Source organism: Tursiops truncatus, chromosome 15, assembly GCF_011762595.2.
Source record: "Tursiops truncatus isolate mTurTru1 chromosome 15, mTurTru1.mat.Y, whole genome shotgun sequence".
Lineage (NCBI taxonomy): Eukaryota > Metazoa > Chordata > Mammalia > Artiodactyla > Delphinidae > Tursiops > Tursiops truncatus.
This window is the reverse complement of record NC_047048.1, coordinates 85,733,860-85,758,169: the sequence shown is the minus strand read 5'-3', so window position 1 is coordinate 85,758,169 and position 24,310 is coordinate 85,733,860. Positions and strand designations below refer to the sequence as shown.

At 62.3% G+C, this 24,310-nt stretch overlaps 1 protein-coding gene across 7 annotated transcripts in view; it reads left to right on the top strand.

Annotated features, from left to right (window-relative positions):
* Positions 1–24,310, top strand: part of KCNQ2 (potassium voltage-gated channel subfamily Q member 2) — a 49,921-nt gene that overhangs the window by 13,710 nt on the left and 11,901 nt on the right. For 5 of the 7 annotated variants that reach the window (XM_033840492.2, XM_073793170.1, XM_033840490.2 and 2 more), the window contains exons 2-11: positions 973–1,063; positions 2,382–2,508; positions 2,776–2,951; positions 3,913–4,038; positions 7,987–8,097; positions 8,776–8,871; positions 14,070–14,164; positions 15,264–15,293; positions 19,941–20,009; positions 20,867–20,896. In XM_033840492.2, coding sequence (XP_033696383.1) covers positions 973–1,063; positions 2,382–2,508; positions 2,776–2,951; positions 3,913–4,038; positions 7,987–8,097; positions 8,776–8,871; positions 14,070–14,164; positions 15,264–15,293; positions 19,941–20,009; positions 20,867–20,896 — 951 coding nt within the window. The remainder of the gene's footprint in view (positions 1–972; positions 1,064–2,381; positions 2,509–2,775; positions 2,952–3,912; positions 4,039–7,986; positions 8,098–8,775; positions 8,872–14,069; positions 14,165–15,263; positions 15,294–19,940; positions 20,010–20,866; positions 20,897–24,310) is intronic. The other 2 variants (XM_073793171.1, XM_033840493.2) reach the window with 1 other exon arrangement.

Sequence of the window (24,310 nt, the reverse complement as noted above, 5' to 3'; positions counted from 1 at the left end):
CGTGCGTTTTGTCTGTGCCAGCGGCCTCTGTTATCTGCCCGTAGCGCCTCTGCCCTGGAGCTGGGGGCGCATCCGGAGACATCCTCGGGGCCACGCTCTGGGGAGGGGCTGCATGTGGAGGCGGGTCTGCGCCTCTCTGGGCCTGGTTGTCAGGCCTCTGGGGCACATGGGCGGGGCCGCCGCTCTGTGACGCAGGCTGGGCTGGGCGGGGTAGGGCCCGAGTCACTGTCGCTGTGGCCCGGCTGAGGTTGGACCACGCGGCTTTGGCTCTGAAGGGTCTCATCTCCCCTCCTCCACCACTACCACGGTGGATGGTGGTCTCGACACTCTGGGGTGATGGGGGTGTCCCAGTGGTGATGAAGTGGGAGGGGCGTGGTGTGGGGTCCCTGCCCAGCTTCCCGTACCAGGTGCTCTGTGCCTCAGGAGGCCTGGACGCTGACCTCAGCCCTCAGGGGCTCTGCTCCCTGAGACCCCAGCCCCGCCCTGTCCGCTCTGGCTGGACACCTGCTGCCCATCGGCTCCCGGCTCCGTTGGTGCCCCCGCCAGCACCGCCTGCAGACACAGGTCCGGCGGCCAAGGGCGCTGGGACGGTGTGTGTGAGGCTGGTGTGAGCCGGGAGACAGGAAGTGTCTACTTCGGGGCCTCGTGAGGAAACAGCTGTGGATGAGGAGAGGGGTGACTGCGTATGGGGTGCCCTGCGTGGGCACGGGCTGTGCGGTTCACTCATTTCTTGTTTGCCCAGCGGCCCAGAAGGCAGTGTCCCCCGTTTGTGGTTCCTCTGAGAGGGACGTTGGACGTTGGCGAGGGACGTTGGTGGGGGCGGCGGGGGGAGTGTGGTGGGCGTCCTGCAGAGCAGCTGGGCCCAGGCATCGCCGTGGAGCCCTGGGCTGCCGCGTGCCCCTGCCCTGCCCTGTGCCTTCCGCGCCGGCTGGCTGCCCGGCCTGGCTGACCGCCTTCTGCTCCGGCCCCCAGGTTCCTGCTGGTCTTCTCCTGCCTCGTGCTGTCTGTGTTCTCCACCATCAAGGAGTACGAGAAGAGCTCGGAGGGCGCGCTCTACATCCTGGTGGGTCCCGTGGGTCGGCGCAGACGGGCCTGATGGCGGCGGAGACCGTGGGCGGCAGCCTGTCCCCGGTCCCGTTGGTCTGATCTCCCAGACGCCCACCGGCAGGGACCCCCGTCCTCCTGGCACCCATGGCCCCTGCTCTTCCTGGTAGCCCTTGGGTCCCTCCCAGCTTCCCCCCCACGTTGGTGATGCTGCCGCATCCTCAGCCCCCACCCGTCCCTCCCCCGAACACCCCCGGCACCCTGTTACCCTCCAGCCTAGGCTGGCCCCTCCCTGTGTCGTCACAGTGCCTGATAGCGCCCCCCCGTCCCCACCCCCTTTCCTGTCTTCTGTTCTCACTAGAGCCTGAGGGCCCCAGGGGCCCCCTCCACCCCATAGTGTGGGGTGTTCCCTGGCAGATGTGGGCGTGGGCTGGGGGTTGGGAAGCTCACAGCAGGCGCCATGGCAACCACAGGTAATTTCTGTGTTGCCGTTGGTGATGGAGGCATATGGGGCCCCGGGGAAGCTGACGCACCTCCGGGGAGCCCTCCGCCCCTGCCCACCCTGCGCTGTGTCCTGGGCCCGCCCCCGGGCATGGGAGCCCCGCCCCCTTGGCAGTTACCTGAGACCCTCCATCGGCTCTGCCCTCTGGGTCCCCACTCGCACACCAGCTACACAGGATGGGGTCCCCACTCGCACACCAGCTGCACAGGACGGGGTCCCCACTCGCACACCAGCTGCACAGGACGGGGTCCCCACTCGCACACCAGCTACACAGGACGGGGTCCCCATTCGCACACCAGCTGCACAGGACGGAGTCCCCACTCCCACACCAGCTGCACAGGACGGGGTCCCCACTCCCACACCAGCTACACAGGACGGGGTCCCCACTCCCACACCAGCTACACAGGACGGGGGTCCGCACTCCCACACCAGCTACGCTGCACAGGACGGGGTCCCCACTCGCACACCAGCTGCACAGGACGGGGTCCCCACTCGCACACCAGCTGCACAGGATGGGGTCCCCACTCCCACACCAGCTGCACAGGACGGGGTCCCCACTCGCACACCAGCTGCACAGGACGGGGTCCCCACTCGCACACCAGCTACACAGGACGGGGTCCCCACTCGCACACCAGCTGCACAGGACGGGGTCCCCACTCCCACAGTAGCTGCACAGGACGGGGTCCCCACTCCCACACTAGCTACACAGGACGGGGTCGCCACTCGCACACCAGCTGCACAGGACGGGGTCCCCACTCCCACACCAGCCGCACAGCACTCTCCCCTCCCCCCCCCAGCGGAGCCGGCAGTGGCTCAGCCGTGGCTTCCCCTGCAGGAAATCGTGACCATCGTGGTGTTCGGCGTGGAGTACTTCGTGCGGATCTGGGCCGCGGGCTGCTGCTGCCGGTACCGCGGCTGGAGGGGGCGGCTCAAGTTTGCGCGGAAGCCCTTCTGTGTGATCGGTGAGGCCCGCTGCGGGGGGGGGGCAGGCAGGGCTGCAGGATCGGCTCCTTCTGGAAGTTTCTCGTCACCTGCCCTCTTGGCGTCAGAGCCCGTGGTTATGAGGTGTCGGGCGGCCGTGCCCAGGGCAGGGCTGGGCTGGGCGGACAGTGGAGCCAGGCCCACGCCAGCACTTTGTGTGCTTCCGTCTGTCCGTCCTCCCGGGGCCCTGGTGGGGGCTGCCCTTGCGCGGCAGGGGGCCGGCCCGAGCTCCTCCGCTGTCCCCGCAGACGTCATGGTGCTCATCGCGTCCATCGCCGTGCTGGCCGCCGGCTCCCAGGGCAACGTCTTCGCCACGTCGGCGCTGCGCAGCCTGCGCTTCCTGCAGATCCTGCGCATGATCCGGATGGACCGGCGCGGCGGCACCTGGAAGCTGCTGGGCTCCGTGGTCTACGCGCACAGCAAGGTGAGCAGGCGGGACCCAGCCCCTCGTTTCCTCTGGGCGTCTCCCCATGACTTGGCCGTCTTCCTCCTCTCTCCAGCGTGTCTGTCGTCCGGTCCCTCTGGGCCCGGAGCCGGCTCGCTCCTTGGTTGGGTGGCCGTGCCGGATCAGCACCCACTGCCCCCCAGCACCCGCTGCCCCCCAGCACCCACTGCCCCCCAGCACCCGGGCTCCTGCCCGTTTAGGCTGAGGCTCGTGGTGGCCGCTGGCCGTGGGAGCCGCGAGGGGGCTGCAGCCCCATGGCCCGTCCAGATCCCGTCCCTGTGTTGCCAGGGGCCCTGCCCGCCCAGACCCCGCCCTGGCAGGCTCCGCCAGGAGGCTGTCCTCTTGTGGGTGGGCTTATTGGCCCCAGAGTCCCTTCCCCCCCACCCTTCCTGTCTGAGCAGGAGGCCGTCCTCTTGTGGGTGGGCTTGTTGGCCCCAGAGTCCCTTCCCCACCACCCTTCCTGTCTGAGCCCGGAGGCTGGGGCTTGGCTGGCAGGACAGAGAGGGTGGTGGTCCCCAGGGTGCTGAGGTGCTGGACCCCCAGGGAGGGCACTCAGTCGGGGTGTCTCCCCCAGGCTCAGGCAAGTTGGGGTAGGGTCCCAGCAGCCCAAGCTTCTCCAGCCTGACGGGCTGACGGCCGCCTGGGGACACTCCCTTCCCGGGTGGATGCGGCGCTGAGCCGTCCGTACCCACCGTCCTCCAGGGGTGAGGTGCGTAGGTGTGGGACCACCCGGGGCTGGAACTGGAAAACACGCTCCCCCTCCTGCCTGCCCCGGGATCGGGGCTGCTGGGGCTCTGCGGCCGGCTCTCGGGAGGGGTGCCCACCCGCTGAAGCCCGGGGGATGCGGCGCCCAGCAAACCTCCTGGCAGGCGGGGCCTCGTGCTCCCGGGGGAGAGTCGGGCTGGACGCTGGCCCAGCGGCTGTGATGTGCCTCTTTCAGGAGCTGGTCACTGCCTGGTACATCGGCTTCCTCTGCCTCATCCTGGCCTCGTTTCTGGTGTACTTGGCGGAGAAGGGGGAGAACGATCACTTTGATACCTACGCGGACGCGCTCTGGTGGGGCCTGGTGAGTACCCAGCCGCTGGGGCCATTGCCCTTCACTGAGGACACGCTCACCGGGTGTGGCCTTCCTCGGGGTCCCTCCTGCGCGTTGTCTGCCCTCCCCTGCTCCCCACTCCGGGGTGTGCCCCTGACCCCTGGGCCTGGACAGGAGATGCACAGCTCTCCCTGGCTGACCGGGCCAGAGACGTCTCTCTGGGGCCTCTTGCTGGCCACTACTGACGGTGATGCCACGTGGATGTGGCGACCCAGGCGGGGTGGTGGTAGGGGATGCGCCGGTCTGTGTGGGGTGGAGAGGGGCCTGGCCTCAGGGAGCCTGTGCCTAGCCATGGCCAGTCACCTTCCCTCCTTCCTCACTGACCACCTGTGTGACCTCTGTGATGGGGGGAGGGGTCCTGCGGTCCTGTTGATGGGCAGGAGAGTTTGCAAAAGGGGAAATGGACGCCCTGGCTCTCCCAGCTCAACTTCCCAGGCTGCCCCTGCCCAGGGTGGGTCCGGAGCTGGTGCCTTTTCAGCCCATGCTCACGGCCACCCACCTCCTGAGCCCCTCGAGGGCCTCTCTCCTGTCACCGGGTGCACGTGGTCTCTTCTGAGAAAAGCCTTCCCGGGCCGCCCTCTGCAGGGCCCTCCCGCGCTGAGAGGCGATGCCCCGCGTTCTTGGAGTGTGCCCTCTGGAGACCAGGCTGGGCCCCGCGGGCTGAACGGACCTCGGCCTGGCTCCTCCCCGTTTCCACGACGTCCCCAGGCAGGGGGGCCAGAGTGCCCTCCTTTGTGAGCTCTTCCTGGGGGTACTGGACACTCAGCCCGGGGGCACTGGGCCGGGGGTCGGTGGAGGGTCCCGTGGGAGGTTTGAGCCCATTGTCTCCTGGGACCCCAGACCCAGTTCTGAAAACGAGGACCACGTGACCTGGGGCAGATGCTGCAAATCCAGTCGCTGGCAAGAGGGGTGCCTGCTTTCTCCCGGCCTTTAAGCCGGAGAGCAATTTACTTGCAGTTCTTGTGTTAATTGCCACGAGGCCCGGAGTCTGTGTCCCTCTAGCGACCACGTGGGAGGCGGGAGCCTGGCCGGGCTCGGCAGGAGAGGGGAGTTGAGGCCCGGGCACCGGGAGCCGCGCATCGGAGCCCACAGCTGCTGTGCGTCCGGCCTCTGAGCGGACAGCCCGGGCCTGGCCGCTCTCTCGACCTGCCCTGCGCAGGCCCTGCGGGGGGGCCTCCCCATCTGTAAGAATTGAATCAAAATCTTAAACACGCCAAATAGTGCCTGAGTGTTACAGTGAAAACGTGCCCCGCTCCCATCCCCCCCTTCTGTCGCCCCTCCCGTGCCCCGCTCCCATCCCCCCCTTCTGTCGCCCCCCCCCCCAGGAGACGGGGGACCCATCTGTACATTCCCCGCCTCCACGGGGTTCCCTCTGTGAGCTTTAGTTTTACTTTACTTTAGGCCGCGCCTCGCGGCTCTCGGGATCTTAGCCCCCGACCAGGGATTGAACCCAGGCCCTCGGCAGTGAGCGCGCTGAGCTGTAACCGCTGACCCTCCGGGGAGTTCCCTCCCCTGTGAACTTGACTTCAGAGGCTCGCTTTGTTCTGCGCTAGGGTGCGGTTAGCTCCCTCCCTCTCCCTGTCGTTCTCGGAAATCGTCCTGCCGGAGTCCCCTTTCTTCTGCTCTGTGGGCCTGGGGTCCTCGGAGGGGCCTCACTGGCGTCGGGGGAGTCCCCCCACTGCAGCGCGCTGAAGCCAGCCCCCCGAGCGCCGGCCGTGAACGCTGACCCCTGAGGGCTGGGCCCCCCGAATGCTGGGCCCCGAGTGCCGAGTCTCCCAGCACCACCCCCAGTCTGCCCTCGGTTTGGAGGTCACAGTCTTCTGAGGGAAGAAGTTTTTGTGAGACGTGCGTGTCTGAAGGTGCCCCAGTTCCACGCTCCTGCTGGCGGCCGGGCCCCTCCCTCCCTGACGCTCTTCTGGAGCGTGGGCCCTGTGGAGGGGGGGCTTCCTTCCAGGAGGCTGGTGCCCTTTGCGGCTTCAAAAGTCTACCGCTTCCTCCTTCCCTTCTTCCCGGGGCTCCGAGGCCGCTGGTGAGACGCTGGGCCGTGGAGTGTGTCCTGTCCAGACTCCCCACCCCTTGCCTGCGTCCTGGGAGGTGTCTCCCGCCTGACTCTGTGACTTTAGTCTCGTTTCCAAGACTCTGTGTTTTATGGATACACTTTGTTCTTCTCTCTGTCCGGGGATAACGGAATTTTTAGGAAGTCTTTGCCCCGTGGGAGGCTTTCTGACCAGCTCTGGGGTCCCCAAGAGTAGGGCCAGGCATGGGGGGTACAGGCCCGGCTGCTGGTGGGTGGGCAGGAGGGGAAGCGTCTCCCCTCTCGCTGCTCCAGTGTTCGCCTGTGTGGAGAGGACATGGGTGTGCGGTCCTGGGGCAGGTGCGGGCGCCCTGGCACAGACTCGCCATCCTGCCCTGTGCCCACATCAGTGCCAGGTCTGGGGGCCTCTCCTTGAGCCCCGAGATGCCTTGGGTTTCTCCCCACCTCCTGGCCCTGAGTCAGGCCTGCATCGGCCCCCACCTTGGCGGTTCGCTGCCCTCGCCCTCGGCTCGTGTCCTTTCACAGCCTTTCCTGTCGCGCTGCCGAGTTTTGCGGGGGGAGGGCGCGATTTTAAGTCTTTTACGTCTTTAAAATGTGTTTAGTCTCTGTTGAGAGCAGTCGAATAGAGGAGCCCAATCACCGGGCGGCTTCTGGTGAGAAGCGAGTGTCCTTCTCGCTCCACCCGGCTCCGCGTTACCTGCGCCCAGCTCGCTGGCTCCTCCCAGAACCTCCTATGCAGGCCCGAATGCCTTGGCTCCACCCGGCTCCCCGTTGCCTGCGCCAGCTCGCTGGCTCCTCCCAGAACCTCCTATGCAGGCCCGAATGCCTTGGCTGTGGTTTCGCAGGTGACCAGCACAGAAGTCCCTGCTGGCGAAGCCAAGATTATTCAGCCCCGTTTCGCAGACTTTCCTCAGACTGCACAGTGGGCTTTGGGTGGACTCTCTGCATGGCCCCAGAGTCCGGGGGATGGATTCCCAGGGTGGACGGTGGGTGGACGGTGAGAGATGTCCGTGCCTCTGGCGTGGGGGCCAGTTGACCCTGCTGTCCGAGTCCCCCGAGGAGCAAACTCTGCTCCTGTCTGCCGCCTGGCCAGGGCCGCCGATGCCCCCAGTTCCCTCTCCTGCTCGCACCTCGGCCCCTCCCGCTGTTTGGCTAAGACCTCGCCCCTCAGGGCCCGCCTGGGCCCACCTCCCAGCGCAGCCGGCCACGTGGTCTGTCCTGAGCCTCCGAACCTGCCTGTGTGTGTGGCCTTGGTGGTCCTGCACACCAGGCCTGGGCCTCCACTCTGGCAGGTTTTGTGGGAGCTACCTGAAAACGGCCCCTTTCATTTGGGCTCCTGGGAAGGCCCATCCGGGCCCCACTTCCTCCTTGCCAGCTCCCCACTGCAGAGCAATTCTAAACCCGTGGCCCTGCCTGCCACGCCCTGGGGAGGGGCTTTTTCCTTCTCCAGTCTCGCCCCTCCTGTCGCCTCCTCCAGCCCCACCCCCGGCCCCTCCCGCTCTCCTGGCCTCAGCTTACAAGCCACCCTCCGAAGGGCCCACACGACCCTCTCCGCGTCCCTGGAAGGTCCCTCGGCACTGTCACCTCTCAGGCCCCTGGCTCTCTCCTAGCCTCTTGGCCCCTGGCTGGGTGTGAAGTGAGAGCAGAGCCTGACCCCCACTCCCAGCCCACAGGGAAGGAGCAGAGGTTCGGAGAGTGGATGTGATCGTTGAGGGGGGAAGGGCAGCCAGCAGTGACCCTGGCCTCTCGGGCCCTGGGGAGGCGGCACGGCGGGGGTTCTGTCCAGCTGCCCTGAGGCCTCAGGAGGAGGGTCTGGCTCGGGTCGCGGGCCTCCAGGCGGCCACTGTCCGGCCTGGCTGAGCGACGGGGCCTGCTGTCCGCAGATCACCCTGACAACCATTGGCTACGGGGACAAGTACCCCCAGACCTGGAACGGGAGGCTCCTGGCGGCAACCTTCACCCTCATCGGCGTCTCCTTCTTCGCTCTTCCTGCTGTGAGTCCTGCCCCTTCCTGCCTTTGCTGGGGACGGGGTCTGGGCTCCCCTGGTGACCACAGCTGCCCTCGGGGCCGTGTGGGGCAGGGGCAGGGCTCCCAGCAGGCCCACAGCCCCCAGGAGTGGATGTGGCAGCCTCCACAACGTGCCGCCCCAGGCCGTACCTTCTGACCCGTGTCTGTGGGTCACCGTCAGCGCCTCCCAGCCTTGTGGGATTGGCCAGTTGGGTCCTTGTGACCAGGAGCGGTGCTGTATGGTGACACAGCTCCGTCAGGTCTCCTTCAGAAGAGGCAAGGGCCCTGTTAACCCTCTACCCGCAGCCGTGAGGGGCGGGGCTGGCGCTGCTGCTCTCCTGGTGGCCCTTCTCTGGGACCCCGGACCACACCTCTCCACTCACTCCAGTGTGGACAAACTGGGGAGGAGGATTAATCTCTGGGCTGAGATGTGTTCAGAGTGGGCCCCGCCAGGCTCCTGTAAGCCTGAAGTTCCCTTTACCCCAAATCCAAGTCTTTCCCCCCAGCCTGTCTCCTGGCACTGGGGGCTGAGGAGGCGGGAAGGTGGAGCTAGAAGTGTGCAGGCACGGGTGGGGGGGCTGCGGTCCCCCGGACATGGTCTGACCCTGAGGAACTGTGTGGGGCTGTGGTCCCTGGGGCACCGTCTGACCCCAGTGATTTGCAGGGCATCTTGGGGTCTGGCTTTGCCCTGAAAGTTCAAGAACAGCATCGTCAGAAGCACTTTGAGAAGAGGCGGAACCCTGCGGCAGGCCTGATCCAGGTGAGTCCGGGTGGCCCCCCGCACGCAGTGCCACGTGGACCTCCATGTAGACCGGCAGAAGCCCTGGCCTGGGCCCACGGTGTTGGAGTGGAGCCCTGCTTCGCGCCCGTCTCCCTGTTGGGGAACTCGAGTCCGTGCTGAGAACCGGCCTGATGCCCTCAGCTGTCTGGCAGCCACAGCACAGGCAGCAGCAAGGCGGGTGCTGGCCAGCGTTCTGTGGGCCCTGGGTCCTGGGCCAGGCTGTCACAGGTGCCCCCGAGGTGTCCCTTCACAGCACTGACACCCATCCTGCAGTGGAATCAGGGTTCAGAGACTCCCCACGCAGGTAGGTGCCAGAGCAATGTCTGTGCTGCCCCAACTCACAATGCCCACCCCATCACTGGGGGTCACGGTGGCCACTCGGCCTCCAGTAGTGCTCCATGAGCCATCCTGAGAGTGTGGGCCCGAGCACAGGCTGCCCGATGGGCCCAGCGTTCCTGCAGCCCCTCCCAGAGCCCAGGGGACCCAGTGGACCTTTGGAGTTGACTGGCCTTTCCTGCTGGCTGGACACTGCCCTGGCCCCTCAAGTGCATTTCTTTCTTAGAGATGTGGTCTTGCCCTGGTGCAGCCTACTTTTGTGTATGTATGTATGCCTGTGTCTTTCACCATAAGAACTTCAAATGGCTACTTCTTTTAAATGCAAAAGAGTGTGAAGAAGAACAGAAACGCCCCCCCGTCCCACCCACTATCGACATAAAGTCACAGCACTACGTGTGGTTCAGAGGTTTGAGTAGCACAGGGAAGGAGCGTGGCCTGAACACGCAGCACCTACCCTCTGCCCCTCCTCTCTGAGAAGCTCAGAGGTTTGGGAAGGAGACGTGGAAGAATTAGGGCTTGGGAAGGACCCACACACACTGGGGGATCTAGGAGGCACACACATGCCCAGTGCTGGATGCAGGCTCAGAAGTGACGGGAGAAGACACTAATTGCTCACTTCAGGCTGATCTTTAGACTCCGTGCAAGCAGGAAGTGATGGCTAAGGCAGAGCTGTAAGTGACCTTCTCAGATGTTGGAGGAGTGCCCCAACACAGGGCCGGTCTGCAGAGGCTGAGAGCATTTGTTTCCTCTTTGGTTCTTTGGGTTTAAGGGAACGTCTGTCAAGTCACCATCTGACAACTGAGCTAAGGGAACAGACTTCAGTGACCACACACAACAAAGAATACAGCGTTTATGGAATAGCTTAGAAAAGTCACTTAACAAACTACTACAATCAACAACAAGCAGCAGCAACAAACTCCGGGGATGGGGAGGAATCTGACTTCCAGAGGTACCACATTACAATACCCAGAATGTCTAGTTTTCAACAAAAAATTGTGAGGCATGCAAAGAAACAAGAAAGTGTGATCCAGTCACAGGAAAAAAAACAAAACAAGTAATAGAAACTGTCCCTGAAGAAGCCCTGATGTTTGATTTACTAGACAAAGACTTTCAATTAGCTGTTTAAATACGCACAAAAGACTAAAGGAATCCATGGAAATGAGGAGAATCAGAAGAATGATGTCTCACCAAATAGAGACTGTCCATAGAGATAGAAATAATACAAAGGAAACAGATAGAAATTCTGGAGCTGAAGAGTACAATAACTGAAATGAAAAATGCACTAGAGGGTTCAGCAGCAGATCTGAGCAGGCAGAAGGAAGAATCAGCAGACTTGAAGACAGGTGAGTTGAAGTTACTCAGTCTGAGGAGCAGAAAGAGAACAAGTGAAGAAAAATGAGCAGAGCCCATGAGACCTGTGGGATACCATCTAATGTACCAATATTTGCATAATGGGAACCCCAGAAAGAGAAGAGGGGTTGGGCAAAAAGAATACCTGAAAAAATAAGGCTGAAAACTTCCCAGATTTGATGAAAGACATGAATCTGTACATCCAAGTAGTATAAAGTCAAAGAGATTCACACCAGGGCTCATTATGATCAAACTGTTGAAGCCCACAGACAGGGGGAGGCTTGGAAGCAGCAGGAGAGAAAGGACTCTTGGTGCCCAAGGGTCCTCAGTGAGGGTAACTGCCGATTTCTCATCAGAAACCATGGGGGCCAGTGGGATGACGTGTTTAAAGTCTGCAAAGGAAAAACTGTCGACCCAGAATTCTGGTCTGGCAAAATTATGCTTCAAAAGAGAAATCACAGCATTCCCATAAAAACAAAAGCTGAGGGAGTTTTTAGCTAATAGACCTGCCCTACAAGAAATGCTGGAGAGGGCTCTTCAGACGGAAGTGAAAGGACCCTGGGCAGTAACTCAAGCCACACAGACACTGGTAAAGTTAACTACACAGGTAAATGTGAAAGCGAGTAGTATTATATTTTTGATTTGTAACTCATTTTTTCCCTTATATGAGTTAAAAGACAAAGGCATAAAGCAATAATCATAAATCTGTATTTCTGGGCACACAACGTAGAGGGTGTAATTTGTAACAGTTACAACATAAAGGGGGTGGACCGCGCAAGAGCAGAGTCTCTGTTCACTATTGAAGCTGAGTTGGTGTTAATTCAAACTAGATTGTTACAAATTTAAGATGGAATTAATCATAATCCCAGGGTAGCCCTTAAGAAAACAACTAAAAAATACCAGAAAAGGAAAAGAGAAGGGACTCAATAATAACTAGGAAAAAATGAAACTCTACAGAAGGCAATAATGGAGGAATTGAGAAACAAAAAATCAGCAGAAGCAAGTCCTTCCTTATAAGTAATTACTTTAAATGTAAATGGATTAAACTCCCCAATTAAAAGGTAGAGATTGGAGGAATGGATAAAAATCTATCCAACTGTACTAGATCCAAAGACGACAATACGCTGAAAGTGAAAGAATGGAAAAAGATATTCCATGTGAACAGTGACCTAGAGCTGGGTTGGCCACACTTGTATCAGACAAAATAGACAAGTTAAGACGAAGAAGGCTGTTATGTATTGACAAGAGACAATTTATAAAGATGATTAACAATCATAAACATTTATATACTAACAACAGAGTCCTAAAACTATATGAAGCAAAAACTGACAGAATTAAAGGATGAAATAGACATTTCTACAGTAATACCTGGAGAATTCAATACCTCACTTTCAAAATGGGTAGAAAGGTATTTCCCTGGTGGCACAGCGGTTAAGAATTCACCTGCCAAGGCAGGGGACACGGGTTTGAGCCCTGGTCTGGGAAGATCCCACATGCCACGGAGCAACTAAGCCCATGCATCACAACTACTGAGCCTGCGCTCTAGAGCCCACAAGCCACAGCTACTGAGCCTGAGTGCCACAACTACTGAAGCCCATGCGCTTAGAGCCCGTGCCCCACAACAAAGAGAAGCCACTGCAATGAAGAGTAGCTCCTGTTCGCTGCAACTAGAGAAAGCCCGCAGGCAGCAGTGAAGACCCAATGCAGCCAAAGATAAATACATAAGAAAAAAAAAAGGGTAGAAAAACCAGACAAAAGATCCTAAGGAGACAGAGGACTTGAACAAACCACGACGCAGCTAGATCTGCAGACATCTGTCATTAGACATGTGTCACCAACCACAGAGGACACATCCTTCTCAAGTGCACGTGGAACGTTCCCCAGGACAGACCATGGGTTGGGCCAAAACAAGTCTCAATAGTTGGGTGCCACATCTATCCAATGAGGAAAGGACAGTCTCTTTGACGGTGGTTCTGGGATACTGGAGACCCATTTTTAAAGGAGTGAAGTTTGACCCTTACCTCACACCAATACAAAATTAACTCCAAATGGATTAAAAACCTAAATGTAAGAGCTAAAACTAAAATTCTTAGTTGAAATCATGGATGTAAATCTCTATGACTTTGGTTTCTTAGATATGACACCAAAAGCACAAGCAATAAAAGAAAAAAATAAATAAGACTTTAGCAAAATTTAAAACTTCCATGCGTTAAAGGACACTATGCATAGCATCTCTTTAGAGAGTGAAAAGACAACCCACAGAATGGGAGAAAATATTTGCAAATCATATATCTGATACGGGTCTGGTATCCAAAATATATGAAGGACTCATACAGCTCAACAACAAACAGACACACAACCCAATTAAGAAATGGGCAGAGGATTTAAGTAGACATCTCCCCAAAGAAGGTACACAGATGGCTAATAAGAACATTAAAAGATGTTCAGGGGCTTCCCTGGTGGCGCAGTGGTTGAGAGTCTGCCTGCCGATGCAGGGGACGCGGGTTCGTGCCCCGGTCCGGGAAGATCCCACGTGCCGCGGAGCGGCTGGGCCCGTGAGCCATGGCCGCTGAGCCTGCGCGTCCGGAGCCTGTGCTCCGCAACGGGAGAGGCCACAACAGTGAGAGGCCCGCGTACCGCAAAAAAAAAAAAAAAAAAAAAAGATGTTCAACATCCTTCTTCATGAACGAAATGCGAATCAAAAGCGCTTCACATCCACCAGGAGGGCTAAAATTAAAAGTGTCGATGAGCATGTGGTGAAATCAGAATCCTCGTACATTGCTGGGGGGATGTGAAATGGTGCAGCCACTGTAGAAAAGTTTGGTGGTTCCTCAAAAAGGTAAACATATCACATGACCCGGGAATCCCACTCCTAGCTATACACCCAACAGAGCTGAAAACAGATGTTCGGCCAAAAAGCTTCACACAGGTGTTCGTAGCAGCACTATTCACAGGAGCTGAAAGGTGGGGACAGCTCAGACGTCCCTTGCTGGGTGAAAGGACACAGATGTGGTCCATCCATACGCCCGAATGTTGTTCAGCCTTAGAAAGAACGAGGCTCGGATGCAGGCTCCGGCAGGGATGGGCCTCGAGAACGTGCTAAAGGAAGGACGCCAGACACAGGAGGCCACGCGCTACGATTCCATCGCTACCACCCACAGGGACCGATGCAGATTGGGGGGGGCAGGCTGGGGGCAGGAGGGGGCGGGGAGGGAAGGAAGGTGACCACGATGCCGGGTGACGGCTTCCAAGCGTCAGGTAGGGCAGATGGAAGGAAAGAACCGAAGCTCCCTGCAGCCTCGCCGGGCGCTTGACCTGTGCCCCGCACCCCGCCGCGTCTCCATTCTGCAGAGGCTACTGAGGCCTGAAGGGGTGGGAGCAGCACGGGGCCTCAGTCCAGAGCCCCGTGCACGGGGATGCGCAGGGGCGAGGCCCTGGGAGAGGCCGGTGGGACCCCTTAGTGCCCAGCTGACGTCCTGTCCTCCCCGCAGTCCGCCTGGAGGTTCTACGCCACCAACCTGTCACGCACGGACCTGCACTCCACGTGGCAGTACTATGAGCGCACGGTGACCGTCCCCATGTACAGGTACCTCCCCCACCTCCCCAGCACTGCCTGTGTGCAGCCCCCTTTGTTCTTAAACCCCATTTTTCGGTTGTTGTTCATCATTTTGGTTATTTTTTGTTTCTTTTTCTTTAAAATGTATGTACTTTTCAAAAAGGAATCGTGTGTGATTATTTGATTAATTTTGTTCTGTTTTCTAGTTTGCGGCTTTTATTTTTCACCTTCATTCCGCCCCCTGCTTAGTGTCCTTGCTGTCAGGTGCATAGTGTGTAAACCTTGTGACGACAGCCCCCCAGAGCTTGCGGAGGTAAATGCTAGCTGGTTCCGGGGACCGCAGCCCCTCCAGGGGGCCCCGTGTTTAGAAACAAAAGGATAACCTTGACCCTCTGACCCCCAGTGAGGGCAAGAGTCTCTGCTCAAGTAAGGAGAGCACCCCAGACCCCACAGCGAGGTCCCCACAGGGCAGAGCACAGACACCCCCAGGCGCCCTGAGGGGGAGATGAGGGGGCCGGGGAGGCCTCCCTGGGGGCCTGCGTGGTCAGCAGGCGGCTTTCCAGGCACGGCTTGTGCCCCCCGGGGTTTGTCTGTGCCAGGCTGCGGCTTAGAACAAGGTCTGAGGTGAGAAGGGCGAGGGCTGGCCAGCGTCCATGCAGGTCAGGTGCCCCCGGGCTGGGCGCTGCCCTGCCAGCCCGCCCTCCCACCTCAGGGCTGACGCTGAGCCCTGGGGCCTCTCAACCCGGGGAGTCCCCTTACCTGCCCCTGGGGGTGTCCACCCACGGAGCCCTCCCCCTGGGGCAGGGTCCTCCTGCGGGTCCCTACCTGCCACCCGCCTCTCTCGGGATCTGCCCGCTCCCTCCTCCAGCACCGTCCTACGGGCACTTTCGGGGACCCTCAGCTTCGGGGTGGTGGGGGCCTGGCGCCACCCGCTTCCCGGAACCGCTGCAGGCACTGTGCTCTCAGCCCTCCGGCCGAGGCAGGACTGACCCTCGTGCTAATTTTCTTTGTTCTGTTGTTTCCCCCACTTTCCTGGACTATTTTTTTTTTCATTTTCTTTTTCTTATCCCGTTCTTTTAAAATCTTTCATTCCTTTCCCTTTGTGTGTGTGTGAAAACACTTGAAAAAGCTCGCAAACTCAAACCTACGGGGCCTCCAGGTAGGACTGCATGGGCGGAAAGCGTGTGGTGTGGTTCTGTTCTGTTGGGGACTGTTCCGGGGCCCCCCCGAGCCCACCCTGCCCAGCCTGTGGCCCCGCCTGGAGCCACATGTGCCCTCCTCGCTCCCCGGTTCCCTCTCCCGACCGCCCCTCCCCACCAGCTGCTTTCTCGTGCTGGTCTGTCTGTCCAGGTGTCCTCCGTTCCTTGTCTGCTTCCTGCCTTGTCTCAGTGGCTGGGGTCTCGCCCCACGGGCCCCACTTACTCCCAGTGCAGAGGTGGTGGAGATGGGGCATCAGCCATCCCAGCTCGGGGGCACCCCAGCCAGCGGCCCCCGGTCCTGGAAGGCAGCTCTGGGCTTGGGGTCTCCCTCTCTGCATCCGTCCCCCGCCCCGAGAGGGAGACGTGAGGCCCTGGGCGGAGGGGGCCTGCGGTCCATCCGTGTGGCCCCACTGACCGTGTCTGCCCCGCACGGCTGTCTTCCTGCTGCACTTTCAGTCTGGGGCCCCGTGCCCAGACGGGGGCGCTGCACTGCTCCACAAGGGCCCCTGTGCCTGGGGCCAGGCCCCTTTGTAGGCCCTGTGCTTCCCCTCGGAGTGGTGGTACCGTGCTGCGCCTCCCGTGGCGCCCTGCGTGGGAACCGTGTTAGGAAGGTAACCCCTCCGCTCCCAGGAGAGAAGAGGGTGCCGTGCTGGGCAGCGTAGGGCCAGGCTCCGGGGGCGGGAGGGTCCTGACCCCTCGGCATCTCCGCCCCAGCAGTGCCTGCCTTTCGCCGTTGGCCACGGGCCCCGCGGGCTTCGCTCGGCAGAGGGTGGCGGTGGGAGCAGCATATCCTGCCCCGTCTGCTGGCCCTGGACCCCTGGGGCTCCAGGCTGCCGGGCAGTTGGGGGGACCCTGCTTCACAGCCCGACAGGCTCCTCCCAGACCCGGTGGCCCCCTCGGTCCATCTTCTCCAGAAGCCCCCCATCCCCTGACGTCTGTGGAAGCACCCCATCCCCACCCCGGGCCTGGGGGCTGGCCTTGTCCTCCGGAGGTGTCTGACCCCAGACTAGCCGCTGCTCGCTCCTGGGGACGCCCCCCAATGTGTCCCCCACTCCCATCGCCCACTGCACCCTCGTCCTCCACGACTGGGGCTGTGTGTGGCCCTCACGTGCGTGGTGCCTGCGCGTCTCTGTCCGCGGTCCTGCCCGTCCGTGTTCTGTCCCCTGCCTCTGTGTGTCCAAGGCATGACGTCCAACTGTGTGCCCCTACCCTGGACCTGCGTGTGTGGCGGCCGAGTGGGGCCAGCTGCCCAGGGTCTCTGTTCCAGGCCCCGTGGTGGGTGGCCAAGGGGGTGGGGAGAGCAGCTCTGTCCCGGTGTCCAGTCCTGGGGCTCTGCTGCGCCCACGGTGTGAGCCGACCTGACCGCGCAGGCCTCCTGCTAGGTCTGGACCTATGAGGACAGGAGAGACCTGGAGGGGGAGTGGGGAGGGGAGAGAGAGGGCTAGTGTTCCCAGGTTCCAGGCCTGGCCGGGCTTGGGCGGCAGAGGGAACAGAGGGGCAGGGCCGCCCCTGCTGGCCCTGGAGATGGCAGTGACTGGGGCGAGCCCGGCGGAGGGGGCACTCGGATGGGCGCTAGGGGGCGTGGCTGGGTAGAGGAGGGGTTGGGAGGGACCAAAGCAAAGCCAGACTGGCAGGTGGGCGGGGGCGGGTCAGGGCCAAGGGTGCAGGGGGGTCACAGATCCTCCTGTTTCGGAGACAGCGGGCAGTGTGAGCAGGGGAAGGACAAGGACACATCACACGAGGAGGCTGGGCATCCAGGGAGGCCCAGGGAGAGGAGGACACCAGGGACGTGGGAGGGGACAGGAGGGAGTGAGGGCTGGAGCCAGGGCTGTGTGTGTGGCGGGAGGTGGTGCTGTGCACCGGGTGAGGGTGCCCAGGACGGCTTGGACACAGGCGCACAGGAGGGACAGGGGTCCCCAGGCTCAAGAAGGCCGGAGGCTCAGGATTGGGTTTGGGGGCTGGTGGGGGGGTGTCACAGAGCAGGTGGGGTGTCACAGAGCAGGTGGGGGTGTCACAGAGTAGGTGGGGTGTCACAGAGCAGGTGGGGTGTCACAGAGTAGGTGGGGGTGTCACAGAGTAGGTGGGGTGTCACAGAGCAGGTGGGGTGTCACAGAGCTGGTGGGGGTGTCACAGAGGTGGGGTGTCACAGAGCTGGTGGGGGTGTCACAGATCATGGGTGTCACAGAGCAGGTGGGGTGTCACAGAGCTGGTGGAGGTGTCACAGAGCAGGTGGGGTGTCACAGAGCAGGTGGGGTGTCACAGAACAGCTGGGGTGTCACAGAGCAGGTGGGGTGTCACAGAGCAGGTGGGGGTGTCACAGAGCAGATGGGGTGTCACAGAGCAGGTGGGGTGTCACAGAGCAGGTGGGGTTCTCACAGACAGTGCGATGTCACAGACAGTGGGGTGTCACAGAGCAGGTGGGGTGTCAGAGAGCAGGTGGGGGTGTCACAGAGCAAATGGGGGTGTCAGAGAGCAGGTGGGGGTGTCACAGAGCAGGTGAGGTGTCACAGAGCAGGTGGGGGTGTCACAGAGCAGGTGGGGTGTCACAGAGCAGATGGGATGTCAGAGAGCAGGTGGGGGTGTCAGAGAGCAGGTGGGGTGTCACAGAGTAGGTGGGGTGTCACAGAGCAGGTGGGGTGTCACAGAACAGGTGGGGGTGTCACAGAGCAGGTGGGGTGTCACAGCGCAGGTGGGGGTGTCACAGAGCTGGAGAGGTGTCACAGCAGGTGGGGTGTCACAGAGCAGGTGGGGTGTCACAGAGCTGGTGGGGCGTCACAGAGCAGGTGGGGTGTCACAGAGCTGGTGGGGCATCACAGACAGTGGGGTGTCACAGAGTATGTGGGGGTGTCACAGAGCAGGAGGGAGTGTCACAGAGTAGGTGAGGGTGTCACAGAGCAGGTGGGGTTGTCACAGACAGTGGGATGTCACAGTGGGGTGTCACAGAGCTGGTGGGGGTGTCACAGAGCAGGTGGGATGTCACAGAGCTACTGGGGTGTCACAGAGCAGTGGGGTTGTCACAGACAGTGGGATGTCACAGACAGTGGGGTGTCACAGAGCTGGTGGGGGTGTCACAGACAGTGGGGTGTCACAGAGCTGGTGGGGGTGTCACAGATCATGTGGGGTGTCACAGAGCAGGTGGGGTGTCACAGAGCTGGTGGAGGTGTCACAGAGCAGGTGGGGTGTCACAGAGCAAGGTGGGGTGTCACAGAGTAGGTGGGGTGTCACAGACAGTGGGATGTCACAGACAGTGGGGTGTCACAGAGCAGGTGGGGCGTGACAGACAATGGGGTGTCACAGAGTATGTGGGGGTGTCACAGAGCAGGAGGGAGTGTCACAGAGTAGGTGGGGGTGTCACAGAGCAGGTGGGGTGTCACAGAGCTGGTGGGGGTGTCACAGATCATGTGGGGTGTCACAGATCATGTGGGGTGTCACAGAGCAGGTGGGGTGTCACAGAGCTGGTGGGGGTGTCACAGAGCAGGTGGGGTGTCACAGAGCAAGGTGGGGTGTCACAGAGTAGGTGGGGTGTCACAGACAGTGGGATGTCACAGCGTAGGTGGGGGTGTCACAGAGCAGGTGGTGTGTCAGAGACAGTGGGATGTCAAAGTGTAAGTGGGGTGTCACACAGCAGGTGGGGTGTCACAGACAGTGGCATGTCACAGAGTAGGTGGGGGTGTCACAGAGCAGGTGGGGGTGTCAGAGAGCAGGCGGAGTTGTCACAGCAGGTGGGGCTGGGTCAGGAAGCAGAGACCAGGGCCTGGAAACACGCAGCGTCACTGATGGCGTGGAAGCTGTGTGAGAGCCTAAGGTGGCCAGGATCCACTGGAGGAGTTGGGAGTGGGGTGGGGTTGGGGTCAGAAGTGTCCCCAGACATTGTGGGGACTCGAGTCTCGGGTGAGTCTCCTGCAGCTGGAGGTGGGAGAGCTGGCCTTCCCCAGGAATGTCCCAGGGGTACAAAACCCTCCCTGGCATCCCAGAGGGACTGTTCACCCCTCGGCTTCCTGGCCGGTAGTCGGTGGTCGCAGCACTGAATGCTGGGCCGGCAGGCGGGCCAGGCGTGCGGCTGTCCTGGTAGGTGTGACTGCCTCTGGGAAGAGGGGCTCGGAGCGGGGCCAGGCCAGCCGTCCAGGAGGCCCGCTTGCAGCCCTGTGGGCTCTGCCCAGCACAGTCATTTCCTGTGACCTCGGCCCCACTCAGCCTTGGTAGAGCGAGTGGCTCTGTAGAGAGGGGTCTGGGAGCGCCACTATGTTGGGGGCTGGGTTTGCAACTGTGCTTCCCCTGAGGGTGTTCAGGGATTGGGAAGGGGGAGGGCGGGAGCCCCTGTCCTCCCTGCAGGACCAGCCCCACACAGGCATCCCCTCTAGGGATGGCCCGGGCCCCGCGCACTCCCAGGGCTGAGGCCCCCGGGAGGATGAAGACAGTGCCCCAGCCCCAGAGGTGGGGGCCCGGGCTCCCTGGGGTCTGCCGCCGCCGTGCACTCCTCCCCTTTTTCTGCCTGTGACGGGCACAGCCCGTGTCCCCGCGTGAGACACGGATGCTCGTGAGAGCTGGGCTGAGGGCCCCTGGGGCTCTGGCGGGCGGGGGCCCACTCACCTGTCCTCCTGCCGCAGACTGATCCCGCCGCTGAACCAGTTAGAGCTGCTTCGGAACCTCAAGAGCAAATCTGGACTCACCTTCAGGTGAGCGGGGGCGCCTGGGCTGGCACTCGGGGCACGGCGTCTCGGGGCCTGGCAAGGGGCTGGCAGCAGCAGGATGCTGGTGGTCGGGCTGCCGTGGGACCCGGTGACGCCGGTGGCTTTCCGCTTTTGCTGACCCCGGTCTCGGCTCCCATCCTGGGGGCGGCCGGGTGCGGGGTGGGCACAGAGAGGGGAGCTCCACGTGGGGCCAGGAGGCTGGTGCTCTGGCCTGAGGCGGGAAGAAGAGTCCAGCCGTGCACGTCCCTGGAGCGTCGGGTGGACACACGCGGCGGCACCTGCTGGCTCTCCCAGTCACAAACCCCGCGACTCCTCGAGCGCTTGATGCGCGAGGGGGGTGCGGAGGAGATGGGCTGGGCTGCAGGAGAGGGGAGGGGAGGGTGCCGTGACCAGGCCTGTTTGCCGACAAGGAAGGGCTCTCGGTGGGCGGAGCGGCCGAGTGGGTTGAATGGTGCCCCCCCACCTGCCCCGCAAAGACACATCCATGCCCTGGAACTGTGAACGTGACCTTATCTGGAAAAAGCCTTCGTGGGGGTGATTGAGTGAAGGACCTCAGCCGTCCTGAGCGTCCATTGTGGAGGAGCTTCCTCCACACTTCCTCTCTGAAAGTTTGTTAATGTCGGTGATTCTGATGAAAGCGCGTGTCCATAAACACGGGGCGGTAGCGACCGCAGCCTCAGAACTTCTCGTGACCCCTTCCGGATTCCCTGTCCCCTGGGACCCGCCTCCTCCGGCCCCTCACACGCAGCCCCCGGCCTGTGGGAGCTTGGGGGGTCCTCTGGGCTGTGCACGGGGTCGGCCCGGAGGGCTGCCCGCGAGCAGGCTTGTGCTTCTGTTTGCAGGAAGGAGCCCCAGCCGGAACCATCCCCAAGGTCAGTGCCACCTGCTCCCGCTGCCTCGGCGCCTGCCCTGTGTCCTCGGGGGGCGCGGGCTGCCTCCGGGCTGTGCATGCGCCTGCGTGCTGCTGAGGGTGGCGCCCTGCCTGCTGGTGATGTGGGCCCTTAAATCACGCTTCCCGTGGCCACGCCCCTCCCCAGGCCCCGGGCCTGCTCAGCAGCTGAGGGGCAGCTCCTGCCCTCCTGTGACTGTAGCCCCGCGGACTGGACGCGGGGGGCTTCCGGGGGAGCAGTCCCACCAGCTCCAGCACAGGGCCTGGGCTGTTCTGAGCCGAGGGCGACCCAGGTGGACACTCCCACGGGGTGTCCCCCCGACACTGCAGGTCAGGGTCAGACGGCGGGAGGAGGGGCAGCTCTGAGGAGGGGTCTTCGCATCACCCCGGTCAGGTCTCGGTTTGTGGAAGGTTCTCGAGGAGTGGGAGAGGGTCCCCTTCGGGGCAGGGTCTCCTGCCCTGCTTCGCAAGCCCTCGGTGGGGACCGGTCTCCCCCTCCCTGGGTCTGTCCAGGCCCCTGCGGTTCTGTTTGCTTTAGGCGAGCTCGAGGCTGGGACCCCAGATGGGGACTCGCAGGGATCATTTCTGCTGGAGGCAGAGGAGGGATGGCAGCAACCTGCTGTTTTCCTAGTGTTGGAAAAAAAAACCCAGACCAGTTCACAACGTTCAAGTTGGTGACCTCCAGCCCGTCCGCGTATCGCTGTGTACCTCTGAGCTCAGGGTCCCCCGGCGCCCCGTCTACCCCTGCAGAGGGAGCCCTGTCCCCGAGGCCGTGGGCCAGAGACGCTGCCTGCCCACATTAGTGCCCTCCTGGATCAGAGGCGGCTCAGCTGGCTGCCCAGCTGGGGAGGCGTTGGGCTGAGCCCACCCTCGGCATCCATCGGAAGGGGGCACGTGTCCCCACCCCCACGTCCCCAAAGGGGGCTGTCAGCTGGGGCCTGGGGTCGGAAAGGTCGGCAGCGCTTCTGCCCCGAAGCAGCCCAAAGAGCAGCAGTGGTGAACCCCTCAGACCTGGACCAGAGCGGGTTCAGCCCAGGCAGCGACCTCTGTTTTCCTGGGCAGGCTGGGAGCGAGGGGGCCCGACGCAGGGCTGTGGTCAGGGCGGGCGGGGAGGGGCGTGCAGCAGGGCCTCGCGTGCTTTGTGGGATCCCGTCGGTGCTGCCATCTGCCCCTTCCGTGAGCCCCGGGACCCTGAGGCCGGGGAGGCGGCGCGGCTGCCCGTGGCTCGGCCGGGGTGGGCGCCTCTCTGGCCCTCGGCGCGGCCCGCCCACCCGTCCGGCCCCTCCGGCCTGACGCGGCTTCCTGTGCTCGTCGCCCTGCTTTATCTCCTCTCCCGACAATTTTCGTCTCAGCCTCTCTCTCTCTCTCTCTCCTCTCCTGCCCTCCCTCCCCCAATCTGGAAAATCTTGCCTGCCCCCCAAGTGCCTTTAATCATGTCACTGCCCTTCTCGGGCCCCTTTCACGTCTGCTCTGTCTTTGGGGATGAGGTGCTGACCCTGAAAGCAGGACTCAAGGTGAGGATACGCGGGAGCCCCCCGGCTCTCCGGCACGTTCTGTGGCTCCCCCCGCCCCCCCGCTTCCTGCTCCTCCCTCCCTCCCCTCGTGTCCGTGTGTCCCTGCCTGTGACCCAGCGGCTTCCCCTGGGGGCCCCGGGCCGAGGCCCTGGGACAGAGGCCCTGCCCCTCCTGGATGCACACCGGTCAGCCAGGAAACAGGTGGCATTTCTGTTCCCTGACTGGAGCAGCCGTGAGCCCCTTTGTAGCGCCCAGTGCATAGTAGGTCTGCAGGAAATGAGCCTGCCACAGGACCCACGGCAGGGTGGGCCTGGCCCTGGGCTGCCTGGTGAGGGGACCCTGTCCCGTGAAGCACAGGTGGACGGGGTGGACGCAGGGACCCTCCCTCAGCTGCCGTGAGAGCCCCGGTCCTGGCTCAGGATGGGGGCGCGCCCCGTGGCTGTGTGGGCGTCAGACCAAGGTGTGGGGCTGGGGGCGGGGCAGGCGGGGGTCTCAGGCTGTGCTGCTCTGGGTGTGGCTCTGACCTGCCCTTTGACCCACCCCATTTCTGACTGCCCCCGCCCCTCCCATGCCTGGGGGAGCCCCTGTGCCCCAGCCGCTTTGCCCCTGTCCTGTGGCTCCCCTCTTCGTCGCGGGGGGCAGTGTGCCGTGTTCGGGTGCGTGTCTGTCCAGTCTGGTCTTGGTGAGTGTCCGTGGGCGCCTCTTCCACCCTCTCGAGCCCGGGCCCCCGGGCTTGCCTGCCGGCAGTTCTGATGGGGTGAAGCTCCACTTGGCTGCTGTGGGCAGGAAACCCCAGCGCCAGCCTGGAACCCAGAGGCAACGGGCTGGAGTTGGGGCTCCTCGCCCCCTCGAAGCAGAGGGGCAGTGCTGGGGGGGGCCAGGCCACCAGCAGCCCACCTCCCCCCGCTCCGTCCCACTCTCAGGCCGCGCTGTCTCATGCCGGAGCCGCTGGCCGCGTGAGGCTGTTTAAGTTTTCGTTACAATTAAAGACAGTCACTGCGGTTAGAGAGCCTCTCCCCGGTCTCGTGCGCTTGGGAGCCAGGCGTGGGCGGTCACCTAGGAAACGGTGGGTTCGGCTGTGCTGGGCGGGCGAGCGCAGCGAAGCTGGTCAAGGTGGGGGCTTGGAAGACCCCGCCCCGCTTGGTCCTCTTTCCCTGGGGAGGAGCCTCCGGGTGGGGTGGGGCGGGGCGGGCCTGGGGACCCCTGGGGGGAGCTGGCCATGGGGATCCGGTCTTTAGGCTCCTTATCTGTCCTGCAGGCCCTGGTGGGGCTGTGGCTGCCTCGGGGGTGCACTCTGGAAGAGAACGTTTGCCCTACATTTGAGGGGCTCCTGCTGGCGGGGGGGTCCAAGTCCTGGGGAGGTCTGCCCCCATGTGGGTGCACTCGGTGGACAGCTGGACCCCAGCTCCCTCCACCCGGGGCCGACCTCTAGTTAGTTTTGTTCTACAACCCGAAGTGACTGGGGAAGGTCCCACTGGGGAAGCACGCACGCTCGCAGGGGACTGCGTGCAGGGCGAGGCCGGGGCGGCCGAGCGAGGGCTCCTTGAGGAGACTTGACCTTGGCTTGCTGGCGTCAGTGGGGAGATCCTTGTCTGGACGCTGGCAGGTGCCGTCGGTGTTTACGTGAACGTGGGGACACTGAACACGTTTGTGAGTCGAGACCGCTGGCCGCGTCTGGGTTCGTCAGGCACAGAGTTTGAGAACCGCGGTCTCAGAAGCAAAGGTGGGGGCAGAGAGCGAGGCCCCGGGGAAGTGAAGGGTTTCCTGAAGCTCTTGCTGGTTCTTCTCATTTTTGATTACAAGTTTTCAGGTTCTAGTGCAGAGCTGAGTCTTGGGCCTTTGGGGAGGTTCTTGGGCAGGGTGACCACGGGCAGCGTCTCCTG